We start from the raw sequence: 16,538 nt of genomic DNA, 5'->3' as shown, positions 1-16,538 counted from the left end.
GTGATGGAGCGTGATGGAGTGTGATGGAGTGTGATGGAGAGTGATGGAGAGTGATGGAGTGTGATGGTATGTGATGGTGATCATGGTGTGTGATGGAGTGTGATAATTTCTGATGGTGTCTGATGGTGATGACGACATGTGATGGTAATTTTGATGGAGTGTGATGGAGAGTGATAGACTGTGGTAGAGTGCGATGGTGTGTGACGGTGACGATGGAGTGTGATGGAGAGTGATGGAGTGTTATGGAGAGTGATGGAGTGTGATGGAGAGTGATGGTGTGTGATAATATGTGATGGTGATCATAGTGTGTGATGGAGGGTGATAATTTCTGATGGTGATGATGACGTGTGATGGTGATTTTGTTGGAGAGTGATGGAGAGTGATGGACTGTGGTAGAGTGCGATTGTGTGATGGAGAGTGATGGTGTTGATGGTGTGTGATTGAGAGTGATGGACTGGGATGTTCTGCGCTGGAGTGTGTTGGTGTGTGATGGTGTTGGTGATGTTCAATGCTGACGGTGTATGATGGAGTGTGACAATGGTGACAGCTTGGTGTTTATCATATTGTCACAGGCACGGCTCCTGTAATGAATAATCTGATGTTATGTCTACTTAACTGTGCCTTCCCTTGAGAGGTGACCATTTCTCTGACAACCAGTATTGTTGCAAGGGGAACCCCTGTGTGTGAAACCCTTTCACTAACCAATCACATTAAAGAAAGTCAGCATTATAGAATCATAGTGGATAAGATCCTGGAATGGCCATTCAGCCCCTTGAGCTTGCTCCACCATTCATTCTGATCGTGGTTGATCATGGAGCTCAATACCTTAATCCCACCCCCCTCCCCCACCGTCTTTCTTGACCCTTAAGAGCTTTGTGAAAATGTTTTGTTCTCAATCACTTTCTGTGGGAGTGAATTTTGCAGGCTCACCACTCTCTGGGTGCAGAAATTTCTCCTCATCTCAGTCTTAAAATGTTTACCCCTTATTCCTAAGGTATCACCCCTGGTTCTGGACTTCTCCACCATCGGGAACATCCTTCCTGCATCTAACCAGTCCTGTAAGAATTGCGTAGGTTTCCATGAGATCTCCCTCTCATTCTTCTAAATACCAGTCAATACAATACTAACAGACTCAATCTCTCCTCACAACTCAGTCTTGCCATCCTAGGAATCACATTGGTAAACCTTCCCTGCATTCCCTCTATAGCAAGAGCATCCTTCCTCAGGAGTCCAAAACTGCACACAATACTCCAAGTGTAGCCTCACCAATGCCCAGTATAATTGCAGCAAGACATCCTTTGCTCCTGTACTCGAATCCTCACATCATAAAGGCCAACATACAATTTGCCTTTTTCACTGCCTGATGCACCTGCATGCTTACTTTCAGCGACTGGTGTAAGAGGACACCCAGGTCTCGTTGAACAACCCCCTCTCTCAATTTACAACGATTCAAATAATATCCCAAACTGCACTGACAGATCTCCTTCCAGGATAACTGTTTTTATTAACCCTGTCTCAGCAACCCAGCCAGGTCAGTGTGTGATCCCAGCACAGACCTTTCACCTCTGCCATGACCAGGAGTCAGTGCTTTTGTCCCGGTATGCCCCGCTCCAGTCTGCCAGTTCAAAAAGGCCAGCTACCCAACCGTCCAACCAAGTGGCTGTCAGATGTTCACCTCTCCCACCTCTTCTGCTCACCCGCTTTTTAGTCCTGACACCAGGCAGGGTCATTCATGTGCATGGAGTGGGTAAGGAGTTTCACCCAGTCCTCCAACCTGCTGATGCACCGGCAGCTTTCCTCCCATGAGGAGATGCTGAGGCTTTTGGTTTGCTTCCAGTGTGGAGAGGAGTTCACCTTTTACTCATTCACTCGTGGGCATCACTGTCTGGGCTAGCACTTACTGCCCGTCCCTAGTTGCCCCTTGAGAAGCTGGTGGTGAGCTGTCTTCTTGAACTGCCGCGATCCATGTGCTGTAGATAGACTCACCATGCCCTTAGGGAGGGAATTCCAGGATTTTGACCCAGATATATTGGGAACTGTGTGCATTTTGATTAAATCATTGCATTTTGCAGTTTGTGAAGGAATAGTGCGGCACACTCCACCAAGTGGATCATAACGATGTGCAAATGCAATCTATCTAGACCAGGCATTTTAACCAAAGTGTGATTGATTTATTAATTATCTTCACCGTACTATTTTAAACTCTTGACCTGTTTTGACCTTGTCTTCCAATATCATAAAATTGTCTTGGCAAATACTTGGACAAGTACTATTTAATGTTTCTATGGGTACAACTGAGTTGCTTGGCCATAGCAGTCTTATTCTAACCCTGATTTCCTTTTTATACAGTGCCCAAACACTTTTGATACAGTATTGCGGGGAAAATAAAACAATCACGATTTTTGCCTCGCACACATCAGAACTGGGACAAGGCTACTTAGTTTTGGTGCTGAAGCATAAAGACATCCCCAGCCTGGAGAGACCATTCCTCTTTTCCAACTGTGGGAAGCTCAAGACAGCTGTCCTCCCCAGTGAGACCCTTGTGTTCTTGCACTGAAGAGCAATAAGCCCAAGAGAGCCTTACAATATCTCTGGGAGAAACATTGTGCCTGAATCTGGCTTTAACAGACACCTTGTGGAGCCTGTTTATTTTTCAAAAGGATTTATGGCTGTTACTATGAGGTTAATTGCAAATGTGACATAAGATATTTTATTCCTAATTACTCGTTAAAATGATTCTGGATATCGAAAATAATCAGATTGATTCCGAAATGATCCTGCACCGACACCAAAGTTGCCACGACAACCCCAAGAACATGTCCCTCGAACAATGCAGACTGTTTGGTATTGGTGCCTGGGTATTCTGGGTTGGACGTATTTTTAATTCACTTGTGGGGCATGGGTGTTGCTGTCTGGGCCAGTGTTTTATTGCCCGTCCCTAGTTGCCCCTCGAGAAGGTGGTAGTGAGCTGCCTTCTTGAACCACTGCAGCCCACTTGGTGTAGGTTGACCCACAATGTCATCGGGAAGTGAGGTTCCCTTTCCATAAACCCTTTGGGTGACTCCAGTGAAAAGTTACTGATCTGTGTCTGACCCGTGGAGCTTTTGTTTTAAGGCAAAATTAACTTCTTACGTCGAGAATTGCACTTCCCTTTTATTACTGCACATTCCTGACTCTGTAATGTTACCGTCAAAGCAAGCTGCTCATTGCAAGCAGCTACTTGCAAAACCCATGTGTGGCTGCTAAATATGAAGAATGAAACAGAGTGATAGATACAGTCAGTAAGAGTGTAATCCTGATGTTCCTTACCACACAGCTTATAGAAGAGGAACTGAACCCGGTTTTGTGGGTTTGCATTCTGATATAGTTATAGAGTCACAGAGTCATATAATGCAGAGACAGACCCTTCGGTCCAAGCCAAACATAATCCCAAACTAAACTAGTCCCACCTGCCTGCTCTGGGCCCATATCCTTCCAAACCTTTCCTATTCATGTACTTATCTAAATGTCTTTTAAATGTTGTAACTTTGCCCAAAAGCATCACTTCCTCAGGAAGTTCTTTCTACACGTGTATCACCCTCTGTGTACAAACTTTGACTGTCATGCCTTTTTGTTTAAATCTCTCTCTTCTCAGCTTAAATATATGCCCCTTAATCTTGAAATCTTCCACCCTAGAGAAAAGACACCTACCATTAACCCTAAATATACACCTCATGATTTTACAAACCTCTATAAGGTCACCTCCCAAACTCCTACGCTCCAGTGAGAAAAGGCCCAACCTATCCATCCTTTCTTTATAACTCAAACTCTCCATTCCTGGCAACGTCCTGATAAATCTGTCCTGAACCCTCTCCAGCTTAATAATATCCTTCCTATCTTCAATGTTTTTGTGGATCTCAGTGGACTTGATGACTGATTGCTGGGTTATGTGTGTGTTAATGGATATGAAGACAGCAGCTTGCAGAATGGCTGTGCTGCCACCATTGGAGACAGTTTGCCATGTTGGCAACACCGTGTTTTTGGGTGTGCACTGCTCCCCTCCTCACACCGTGAGCGTGAGGTTGGAGTCTCCAATTGGGTAAAGTCCACTAAGCCAAAATCAACCAAATGGGTGACTATATTCCTTGTGGCTTTGCCATTACTCTCATCTTATTTCCTCTCTCTCTCTCTCTCTCTCTCTCTCTCTCAGGCACCCTCCCCCATACAGCCTGTCATTTTACTGTGGCTGTTAATATACCAAGAGGTGGCACATGACCAATAATTTTCACCCATCCAGCGATGTCCTAAGTGTTAACAGATCTGCAGTTAACTGGTTCACTGGAGTAGGAAGTGTGATTGTCACTATTTGGAAGAGTAACTCTGATGGTAGATTCATGAACATTCCTGGCTATAGTGTAAGAGCCAAGGTTTCAATGGCCCCACCCCCTTCCCACCTCCCCAACAGGCAAACAGCAATTTGAACCATTGAAACCAGACTGTTTATTAGCCTGGGCACCTCGTGGCAGTCTTGTGCAGAGCTGGGTGAGAGTATTTCAGACGAAATTGCCGATCAACATTTCAAAATGCAGTATCTCTTTACATTTGCTGTCTCAGTGTCAGCCTAAGGCTTGCAGTGAAAGAAGGCTTCCATACTGAGCTGCAATTCTTAACATTCTGTTGATTTTTCATTTGGCTCTCACTTGGTCAGTGCAGTAAAACAGTGATGACATTTGTAAAACAATGCTTTTGCTGTTAAGCAATTCGGGGCATCCTGAGGTATTGAATGGGGTCATGCAAATGCAAGTCTTGCTTTTTGTAAGTCACTATCAATGAACAGAAAACCAGCACAGTAAACTATATCCAGACATCCAAGTCTCTAGATGCCAGTGTCCCTGGGCAGGTCTCTCTTGTCTGCCCATCCCTCTCTGTCCCATACTGTCCATTTATGTCAGTCTGGCTCCACCTCTCAATCATTTTTCTCTCCCTCCTGCTTTGTTTTTCTGTCTCATTAACCTTTCTGCGTGATGCCAATTCTTCCTCCTGTGGTAAGGGATAATTAACTCAGACTTGTTTCCAGCTTGATTATCACCTGTATAAGAAGTTCAGTGTTGTGCAATGGATTCATTTGTGTTTTCTTTCAGCGAAGACTTTAAAAATAAACCCTGCACTAAGACAGTTATAACCTCATGGTAAGTATACAGCTGTTTTGTACCAATCTGACAGAGTGATGCTACAAAAGATGTTTGGAGTGCTCAGTTTCATTCTCTTTAATTAGGAAAGGCTATGTCTGTCTTAGATTGGTACAAGCATGTTTCACCAAAGTCATTACAATAGAAAGGAGGCCATTTGGCCTGCAGAACCCATGTGGACCATTTCCGGAGGGGTCCCATCAGTTAGTAATTTCCACCGCCTCTTACAGCCATTCCTTCTCCTTATGTCGTTCTCCATAATCGCTCACCCCCACTTCCTCCTTCTTCCTCTTGTTCTCCTTTTCCAGCTTCTCTTTCTTCTGCACCTTCACTGTCTCCTACAATTCGTTTTCCTCCTCCTCCTTTTCTCTCCAATTTTACCTGGAACTGCAGCCAACATGGATTGCTCAGCCTTGTTTATCTCCACCTGGCCTTCCTTCATTTCAGCTTCCAGACCCTGTTCTGCTTACATCTCACAGCACCAGCCTCATTGCCAAATTGCCTCACAGCTCTCTCCTCGCCCTGCCATGCAGTCCGTCCCACATCACTCTGTTCACTATTTCTTCTCTTTCGCCCTGGATTAAATTTATAAGCAATTTCAAGGCCCTGGCTGTTCCTTCCCTCATTGATTTTTATGGAATGGACTGACCCACCTATCAACATGCTCTCTTCCTCAATTTGCTCAGAACTGCTGCAGGTTCGAGGAAGAGTGCAGTTCGTTCAGTATTATGTAACAGATTGTCGGTGACGAGAGAGCCTCGATGCTAGGGCCAAAGACCAAACATCCCTTTGGGGTCTCCCCACACCTCTGTCTGTCCAAGTGGCATTGGTGGCAGTTCTAGAAGCTTCCATGGAAAGAAGGCCTGGCGAGTTGTAGATGCCACCTCGGTTCACCAAAGTGCATGAATCCAGACTTTAAATTGGAATATGGGGTTTCAATCAAACCAGGTGCATGTTTCTGGATAGGAACAGGAGTAGGCCATTCAGCCCCTTGAGCATGTTCCACTATTCAATGATATCATGGTTGATCTGTGGCCTAATCTGCCTTGGGCCCATGATCCATTGTTTAACAAAAAATTATCTGTCTCAGAATTAAATTTAACAATTCTATTGGCATCAGCTGCCATTTGAGAGTTCCAAACCTCCACTAGTCTTTGTGTGTAGAAGGTTGTTTGCTGATATCTCTCCTAATTGTCAGACTATGCCCCCTAATTCTAGAATCCCCAACCAGTGGAAATAGTTTATCTTTATCTAGCCTGTTGTTTCCTGTTAATGTTTCAAAGACTTCAAACATATCACTCTTAATCTTCTAAAATTTAGAGACTCAAGGCCCTATCTCTCCTCATAACTTAATCCTTGATGTCCAAGTTTCTGTTTCTTGTAAATGTACATTGTACTTCCTCCCAAGGCCAAGATATCCTTGCTAAGGTGTGGTGCCCAGACACGCTCACAATGCTCCAAGTGGGGTTTAACCATGGTTTGTGTAACTGCAGCCTAACTTCTGCATCCTCATTGCTCCAGTCCTCTGCATGTAAAAGCCAGCATTCCATTAGCTTTCTTGATTATTTTCTGCACCTGTTCTTGACATTTTAAAGATTTTGGAGAGGTAGCGGCTTGACAGTATTATCGCTGGACTGTTAATCTCTGGGGACCCAGGTTTGAATCCTGCTATTGGCAGATGGTGGAATTTGAATTCAATAAAAATCTGGAATTAAGAGCCTAATGATGACCGTGAATCCATTGCCGATTGTTGGGAAAAAAAACCCATCTGGTTCACTAATGTCCTTTAGGGAAGGAAACTGTCATCCTTACCTGATCTGGTCTACATGTGACTCCAGACCCACAGCAGTGTGGTTGACTTTTAACTGCCCTCTGGGCAATTAAGAATGGGCAATAAATACTGGCTAACTGGCAACGTCCTCATCCCACGAATGAATAAAACAAAACTATGCACCTGAATTCCCAAGTCTCATTTGAACATCCACTGTACTTGGCTTCCTGCCATCTAGAAAGTACCCTGATTGGTCCAAAATGGATAACCTCACACTTGCTTTCATTGTTCTCCATCTGCCAGTTTTACCTTTTCTCCTCGTCAATCATTATCCCTATATAATTTTATGCTGTCATCCACACTGGCTACAATGCCACCTAGTGTCATCAGAAAATTTGGATATATGACTTTCTATACCATTATCCAAGTGGTTAATAAATAATGTGAATAATTGAGGCTAATTTGACTACCTACCCATTATCCCTACTTGAGGAAATATAAAACCATACTAATCTTAACCCCACAATGTAACTGACCATGTTGTCATCAGGGATCTGATTTAGTGGGTTGCAGAATCAGACAGAAAAGGTGGATCCCAAGGTTGATACCGCAATAGCAAATTCAGCAGAGGTTGGGATAGTAGATGCTACAGTTAGCTGAAGAGTCAGATTGGACTCAAAATGTTAGCTGTTCCTCTCTCCACAGATGCTGCCAGACCTGCTAATGTCCTTTAGGGAAGGAAACTGCCATCGTTACCTGGTCTGGCCTACATGTGGTTGAATCTCAACTGCCTTCTGGGCGATTAGGGATGGGCAATAAATACTGCCTAGCCAGCGACGCCCTCATCCCGTGAATGAAGAAAAAAATCCTTAACCGCCCTTGAGAAAGATGGTGTGGTGACCACTTTCCTGAACCACTCAGGAGTTATTTCAGTGGTGATGAGAGAAAAACATGCCCCCAAAGAGACTCACTCGCAACAGTCGTCTTTGAGTTGGGGTAAGGATTTCTGGCATCATGCTGTTATTTGGGAAGCTTGACTCATTTGATCCTGCCGTAGGAGACTGGGCCCAGTATGTGGAAAGAATGTGTTATTTATTCCGGGCTAATGATATTGGGGCAGACGAAAAGCAACGAGTAATTCTCCTGTGGGCCCACAACATTTTCAGTCATTAGGAGCCTAACTCTCCCTGAGGCGCCGGATACCAAAACCTTTCAAGAGTTGATGGATTTAGTTAAGGAATACTATGACCCCAAGCCTCCTCTAATTCTGAGACGCTATCGGTTTTACCCGGCAGTTTGAGAACCAGGAGAATCCGTATCGGATTTTTGATGAGGTTAAGAGGACTAGCAGATACATGTGAATTTGGTTTAACCCTTAATGAGATACTGACACCCCCGTTGGTATGCGAGATTAATGATGTAACCATGCAAACGCACCGATTAGCTGAACTTCAAACAGGCAATACAACAGGCTTTGTCATTAAAAAATGTGGCAAGTGGAACATGTGAGTTATAGAGTTATAGTGTAAATGGATGCCCTCACCAGGCTGACTGACCTTGGGGAACACCATTTGAGTGAAGGCAATGGCACAGCCTCACTCAGGACATATCCTGGTCTGAGGGACTCTGGGTCAGCCCACAGCAAAACCCCAAAACAATGGCAAGTCTTGGCCAAATGGTTAAAATTTTCTTGAGGATCTGGCCCAGCAGGCCATTGTAGTTGCTGCCAGTATGTGGACTCGAGAGAGCAAGAGAGTCCCACTCGGCCTGACTGGAGTAAGAGAACTCGCAGGCTGGCATCCAGGACAGTGCACACCCTGGAAAGTCCGCCTACTGCTGCTTTAGAACAGTTAAATTGCTCATCAATATCCAAATCAGAACCAATCAAAATAAACATCTGGTTAAATGGTCACCCAGTTCTGATGGAGGTCAATACCAGCGCGGCTGTATCAGTGATTGCAGGAGCAGTCTTGACCAAAATTTGCTGTGGAGTCCAACCCTTAAGTTTGCATAAGACCTCAGTCAAGTTGAGAACCTATAACAGGGAACCCTTACAGATTAAAGGTATAACTTTAGTTATGAGAAGCAGCTGGTTCAGTTACCACTGATTGTAGTGAAAGGCTCAGGCCCAAGCTTGACGGGGTGTAATTGGTTGAGAAAGATTCAACTTAATTGGCTCAACATTTTTTTTGATTAGCAAAAGGCTGCCTGAGTGAAGTCCTAATTAAATACCTGGAAGATTTTTCCGGAAGGTCAAGGGACTATCAAAGGGGTCAAGGCCACCTTACATGTTGACCAAGAAGCAACTCCACAGTTCTGCAAGGCCCGCCCAGTGCCATTGCCTTACGGGCAAAAGTAGAGTTAGAAATCATGAGGCTGGAAAACAAAGGAATCATCAAACCAGGAAGGCTGACTTTCGGGCCTAGACCCTTCATCAGAAAAGGGTCACCAGAAAGGGTCTAGGCCCGAAACGTCAGCCTTCCAGCTCCTATGATGCTGCTTGGCCTGCTGTGTTCATCCAGCTCTACACCTTGTTATCTCAGATTTTCTAGCATCTGCAGTTCCTACTATCTCCAATCATCAAACCAGTCCAGTTTGTGAAGTGGGCAGCACCAGTCGTACTGATTGTGAAGCCTGATGTGTTGGTTTGCCTTTGTGGGGATTTCAAACAAACCGGTAAACCGCTTCTAAATATCCAATGCCTCACATGGAGGGTTTATTCACAAAGCTGGAGGGGCGGTGGGCTGTCCTTCACAAAGCTGGACATGAGCCATGCGTACTTGCAATTGCCATAAGATGAGGAATCCCAGAAGTATGCTACGTTAATAACCATAAGGGACTGCCATTTGGGGAACCATGCACCCTTTTCCAGCAGACGATGGGGAACGTTTTAGGTCAGCCCCAAGTCGCTATTTATCTGGATCACGTGCTAATAAATGGGAAGACCAATGAAGAGCACTTGGAGAACTTGGACATAGTGCTTAAACGTTTCTCCATGGTACGCGTGTGCCTTAGAAGGGTACAAGGTGTTTTCCTACTAGTGACCTATTTGTGCTACAGAGTCGACAAAACCGGGTTATACTCATTGGAAAATAAAGTGAGGGCAATCCATGATGTCCCAGCTCCCATGACTGTACTGGAGCTTTGATCTTTCCTTAGTAGATGAATTATTACGGAAAATTCTTACATAACCTGGCCTCCATCCTGGCACCTTTACATCTGCTATTGAAAAGCATGTCAGCCTTGGAAATGGTCTCATCGTCAAGATGAAGCCATTAGGGAAGTGAAGAAGCAGCTATCGTCACCTGAGGTGTTGGCCCACGAGGACCCAAGTGATGGGTGGTGCTGACATTCGATGGTATCAGGGTGGTGTTGACTCACAGATGGCCCAGCGGAGACGAACGGCTGATAGCATACACTTCCCGGACTTTGGCTGATGCCGAACGAAGACACACCCAGATAGAGAAGGAAAGTTTGGTGGTCATCTTTGGTGTGAGAAAGTTCTACCAATACCTTTACCAATATAAATTTGTCATAGTAATGGACTAGAAACCCCTGCTAGGCCTACTGAAAGAGGACAAGATCATGTTGCCCATAGCTTCAGGTCAAATTCAGCAGTGGGCTCTTATTCTGAGTGCGTACAATTACAAGTTGGAACACCATCCAGGAGGCCAAGTGGCAAATGTTGATGCCTTGATCTGCCTCCCTCTGTCAGATACACCATCGGTGGTGTCACCACTGGAAGAGTCCATTCTGGTTTTAAACTTTCTGGGCACCTTTCCAGTCACTGCTGACAATGTCCAATTGTGGACACAAAAAGATCCCATCCTAGCCAAACTGATGCGGGTAGCAAAAAACTTTCTGGACCTGGCGATATCAGATCACCGTAGAGGACGGCATATTATTATGAGAAGCAAGAGTGATTGTTCCGAGCAAAGGTCACTGCCAGATACTGGCTGACCTCCATCAGGGTCATCCAGGGGTTTTGAAAATGAAGATGTCAGCCAGAAGTTATGTCCGGTGGCCAAGATTGGATGACAATATAGCTGCACTGGTGGGGCAGTGCCAAAAAGGACAAAAATTACCACCAGCAGCTTTCCACATCTGTGGGAATGGCTGGCTAAACCCTGGACTCGGTTACACATCAACTATACCGGTTCTTTCGTGGGCTGTGTGTTTTTAGTCATTGTGCATGCCCAGTCAAAGTGGTTGGACGTGCATAGAGTTCATTCGTCAAACATGGGGACAATGATTGAAAAGTTGACAGCATCTTTTGCATTACATGGGCTCCCTAAAGTGTTGGTCACAGACAATGGGCCATCAGTTACATTTGAGTATTCCCTAAATTTGAATGGCATTCGGCATGTAAGGACAGCTCCATGCCATCCATTGTCCAATGATCTGGTGGAAACAGCAGTACAAACTTTGAAGGCAGGCTTAAAGAAACAGCCTACAGCTTCGCTTGATACCAAACGGCCCCAGTTCCTGTTTTATTATAGGACCAAGGGGACAAGGTTTGGTATTGAAACCATGTGAGTGGCCCTGCATAGTTAAGAGGAATGGTCGACGCAAGGTCAGGTCCCATGACTTACAAAGTTTGGGTAGGAAAAGCAGTCCTGAACAAGCACGTGGAAAGCTGCAATCTCCCAAATGGGGCAGGAGCAAAACATATCCGGCCCCTTGGAACATCGGGCAAGGCTGTCAGTGGGTTCTCCCTGTCTGCCTAGTGTGGAAGAAACCTCTGAGGACGAGGGGGACACTGCAGATGTTGCAGCCTGACACCGTTTCTGCCTGAAGAAAATGCTGGATTTTGGCTAAGATGCTCCGAGTGCACATGAGGTGGGCTACCGTCCGAGGCACAGTCAAAGGAACCAGGCGCAGTGAGAAAATGCCCTAGGAGAAGCTGCAGGAAGAACACGCCTACGTTCCAGCAGTTAGAAAGCAAGGGGTGTAATTCTCAGGTCTTCCTCTTTTGCTCTTCTTAAAAAGCAGAGCAGCATGTGTAATTTTCCAATCTATTTAGGAAACTCTGAAAGATTATAGTTAAGGCATCTACAATTGCAACACTACTTCCTTTAACACCCTGGATGGAAACCATCAGGTCCTACAGAATTGTCACTAATTAATTCCATTAATGCCCTCACTACCAATGTTTCACTTACATTAATTTTATTCAGTCCCTGTTCCCGACATTTCCTCGGGACTTCCTCCTTTTCTATTTTAAGTACTGAGGCACAGTAATTATTCAACATGTCTGCCATTTCCCCACATTCATTGACAATATCCCCACTTTCAGTCTTTAATGGGCCAACATTGCTCCTGACCATCGGCTTTCCCTTTACATAAATATAAACATTTCTTCTCATTGATGTCGATGTCCCTGGCAAGTTTCCTTTCATGATCCCTCTTAGTCACTCTTATAAGCTGCTTTATGGTCTTTGCTGTGCATTTTTTTTTATCTTTCCCATTCAGATTGATTTTTCTTTTTGCACTTTGTATGCCCTTCATTTTAGTTTTACGCTGTCCCTTATCTCTTTAATTGTCCATGGCTAGTGTAGAGTTTCTTGGGTGTTCTTTGAGCTGCACTCATCCAGGCAAGGGGAGAGTATTCAGTCCACTCATGACGTGCCGCGGTGGATAGCTTTGGAAAAGTCAAGAGGAGAATATTTCCCTGCAAAATACCCAGTCTCTTGTCTGCCCTGATATTTCAGAATGTTTCAGCTCACTTTCAGGTGAATTTCAAATGCCAGAATGCTGGTGCTGGTGGCTCATGTGACGGATCGGGAAGCATGACAAGTGGAAACTCAGTGAATCGCATTTTCCAGTTCACTGGGAGTAGGAAACGGCTCTGATAGAACTATGAATGTACCTGGAGAAAAGGTGAGGGAGGGCCACTGAGTAGAATTAGATTTTGGAACAAACCCCACATCCTTGGAAGAAAGAGCAGTCGTTGCCAGGAGCCATGTGCAGAATAATAGCTCTTATTGTGTTTTAAAAAGTCATATTGTTTAAAGGAGTGTGTGGAGTTATAGGAGGACCTTTCCAGTGTAAGAGCGAGTCCAAATAGGCAGGAGCAATTTGTCATGATGCACCGGGGCAGGTTGAAACTTTGTTCGAAAGGAAAGTTATAGACAACATGTCACACTATCCTGAGAGGGGAATGGTGATGCAGAGATTTGATGTCCGCATTGCAGAAGGCAGGGTTAGGGCTAGGAAACTGGAAAGCAAGGTCGAGAAGGGCATCAGGAGAGGCACAGATTGAGATGGGAAGAGAGTGACTGGGATATTTCCAATATATAAGTAATCACAATGAACAGGAGCAGCACTCATGGAATGGAACAGCAAATAGCACATCCTCGAGCATTGAACGCAGAGCAGTACAGCACAGGAACAGGCCCTTCTGCCCACCATGTTGTGCCGAACATGATGCCAAATTAAACTAATCCCTTCTGCCTGTCCTTGGTCCATATCCCTCCATTCCTTGCATATTCATGTGCTTATCTAAAGGTCTCTTAAACACCTCCACCAACCCCCTGTCAGCACAGTCCAAGCACCTACCCCTCTCTGCATAAAAATCTTGCCCCCTCACATCTCTATTGAACTTTCCCCCTTCACCTTAAATGCATACCCTCTAGTATTAGACATGTCAACTCTTGGGGAAAAAAGATTCTGACTGTCAACCCTATCTATGCCTCTGATAATTTTATAGACCTCTATCAGGTCTCCCCTCACCCTCTGCTGCTCCGGAGTAAACAATCCTAGTTCCTCCTTTTCCTAGTCCAGTCTCTCCTTTTAGCTCATACCCTCTAATCCAGGCAGCACCCTGGTAAACCTCTTCTGCACCCTCTCCAAAGCCTCCACATCCTTCCTGTAATGTGGTGACCAGAATTGAACACAATACTTTAAGTGCAGCCTAACCAAAGTCTTATAAAGCTTCAACATCACTTCCTGACTCTTGCACGCCTGTGCAAACAAAATAAAACTGTGCTCGTGAAGCTGTGTGCTTAACTCGTGATGACTTTTCTCAACTTGCCCCCTTCCAATAAATATTGGTGCATTTGACAAAATGTTAAGAATTCTCCCTCCTTGGGTTACTGGCACCATGGGACTGCTAGTATGGGACAGCTAGTTCACAGTACATGTTGGTGACAAGACTGGTGCCTGAAGGAAAAAGACAAATGGACTCCCACCACATGAAATTTGTGCACCCATGACCTGTCTGCAAGTTTCTCTATGTAGATGACATAGAATTAATCATAGAATCCCTACAGCATGGAAGCAGGCCATTCGGCCCATCAAGTCTGCACCAACCCTCCAAACAGCATCCCACCCAGATCCACACACCTACCCTATCCCTGTAACTCTGCATTCCACATGGCTAATCCACCTAGCCTACACACCCCTGGACACTGTGGGCAATTTAGCATGGCCAATCCACCCTAACCTGCACCTCTTTGGGCTGTGGGAAGAAACAGCAACCATCTAACTATTCTAATTTTTGTTTTCTGAAGAAGGGTCCTGACCCGAAACGTCTACTTTCCTGCTCCCCTGATGCTGCCTGGCCTGCTGTATTCCTCCAGCTCCACACTGTGTTATCTCTGACTCCAGCATCGGCAGCTCTTACTATCTCTTGGACCATCTGGGGTTGTTTACCTTAGAGTAGAGGAGATTGAAAGGAGACATGAATGAGATGTATAAAATTATGAGGGGCACAGATAGAGGAGGCAGGACGAAACTTTTCACCTTGATGGAGGGATGAATGACCAGGGGCCACAGATTTAAGTTAAGGGTGGAAGGTTTAGAGGAGATGCGAGGAAAAGCTTTTTCACCCAGAGGATAGTGGGAACCTGGAACTGACTGCCTGTAAGGATGGTAGAGGCAGAAATCCTCATAACATTTAACAAGTATTTAGATGTACGCTTGCGATGCTAAGGTGTACAATGCTATGGGTGTAGTACTGGAAAATGGGATTAGAATAGTTACATGGTTGCTTTTGACCCACACAGACAAGATGGAATGAAGGCTGTGCAGATCTATATGACTCAGTGACCAGCAGTTGTAACATGATTGAATTTTACAACCAGTTTCAAGAGAGAAGGCGGGGTATCTAAGCTGGGTATTTTAAACTTAAATAAACACTTAGGCATGAAAGCTGAGAGCTAGATGAGGCGAATTGGGATATTAGTCTAGGAGATAGATCAAGTGAGAAGCAGTGGCAACATTTAATGGGACACTTCAGAATACTTAAAGAAGTACATTCCTGTTTTAAAGTAAAATGCCAAGGGGAGCACCCACTGTCTGTGGTTAATTAGAGGTTCAGAGAAGCATTAATCTTAAGGAAAAAAATATTTAATTGTTAAAGGTGACTGGAGGATCAGATGACTTATCAACATATAAAGAGCTAATGACTAAAAGTTTAATTAGGACTATTAATTTGCAGCATGAGGGGAAGCTAGCTAGAAATGTAAAAATAAATAAGATATTCTATAGGTTTTTAAAAGTAAAGCACCTGGATGAATACATGAATAGGAAGGGAATAGATGGATACAGATCCTGTAAGTGAAAACAGTTTTAGTGTGGAAGGACAAAATGTGGCGGCGGAGGCTTGGAGGGCTGATGGACCTGTTCCTGCGCTGTATTGTGCTTTGTAAACAAGTAAGTAAAGTGAATGCTGACAACACAGTATGGAGCTGGAGAAACACAGCAGGCCAGGCAGCATCAGAGGAACAGGAAAGTTAACGTTTTGGGTCAGGCCCTTTTCTGAAGAAGGGTCCCAACCCAAAACGTCAACTTGCCCGCTCCTCTGGTGCTGCCTGGCTCTCTGTGTTCCTCCAGCTCCACACTTTGTTATCTCTGACTCCAGCATCTGCAGTTCTTGCTATCTCTGAGTAAAATGAATGCTGGGGTTCGAGAGGGTGAGAATGGAGTGTTAACAGGAGATCATACAGAAATGACAGAAGAAGTTAATATATATTTTGCTTTGTCTGCAGTTTAGGGACTCAGAAATTATCTCTCAATGAGGAGGAATCCGTACTGAGCAAACTGATTTGAATTGTGGTTGTTATGTCTCAGGGTCTTGGACTTCATCCTATGGACGTAAGAGAACTGACTAAGAATGCGGCAATGCATTGGTTTGAGTTTTCCAGAGTTCATTCGATTCTGCAAACTTTCTAGCAGACTGGAAAAGGAGCAAATATAGCCCCTGTACTCAAGAAGAGGGTGGTAGGATTGTGGGGTAGCGGCTAGACCGGATCAGGTAGCCAGTAGCTGCAGGTACTGAAAGGCGCTATCCAAATGCAGCTCCCCTTCCAACCGCCTCCAGAGCGCGCAGGCGCGCGGCGCCCACGTGACTCCCGGCAAAATGGCGATGTTGGCGGAGCCTCCGAGGATCCGGTCAGTGTCTGAGGGAAAAATACACCGTGTATGTGCGTGTGCGAGAGACAGGGGGAGATTAAATAAGTAAATGTAGAGTGTGTGTGGGGGGTGAAATATACTCTGTCTGTTCTGGGGGGGACCCGAGCAACAGATCAGTGTCTGAGAGAGAAATAAATCAAATCATATAAACATACAGAAAGACAGAGAGAGAGAGAGAGAGAGAG

General features: G+C 44.9%; 1 protein-coding gene and 1 long non-coding RNA gene across 2 annotated transcripts in view; one reads left to right on the top strand and one right to left on the bottom strand.

Annotated features, from left to right (window-relative positions):
- Positions 1-5,250: 5,250 nt before the first annotated feature.
- Positions 5,251-16,538, bottom strand: part of LOC125484439 — a 19,491-nt gene continuing 8,203 nt past the window's right edge. Inside the window, exon 3 of the long non-coding RNA XR_007263272.1 lies at positions 5,251-5,555. This is a non-coding gene — a long non-coding RNA (uncharacterized LOC125484439). The remainder of the gene's footprint in view (positions 5,556-16,538) is intronic.
- zrsr2 (zinc finger (CCCH type), RNA-binding motif and serine/arginine rich 2) overlaps positions 16,276-16,538 on the top strand; it is a 33,123-nt gene continuing 32,860 nt past the window's right edge. The window contains exon 1 of the mRNA XM_048603198.1: positions 16,276-16,332. Coding sequence (XP_048459155.1) covers positions 16,301-16,332 — 32 coding nt within the window. The 5' untranslated portion in view covers positions 16,276-16,300. The remainder of the gene's footprint in view (positions 16,333-16,538) is intronic.

Source organism: Rhincodon typus, chromosome 11 (assembly GCF_021869965.1).
Source record: "Rhincodon typus isolate 14 chromosome 11, sRhiTyp1.1, whole genome shotgun sequence".
NCBI classification, from domain to species: Eukaryota; Metazoa; Chordata; class Chondrichthyes; order Orectolobiformes; family Rhincodontidae; genus Rhincodon; species Rhincodon typus.
This window is presented reverse-complemented; position numbering and strand designations above follow the sequence as displayed.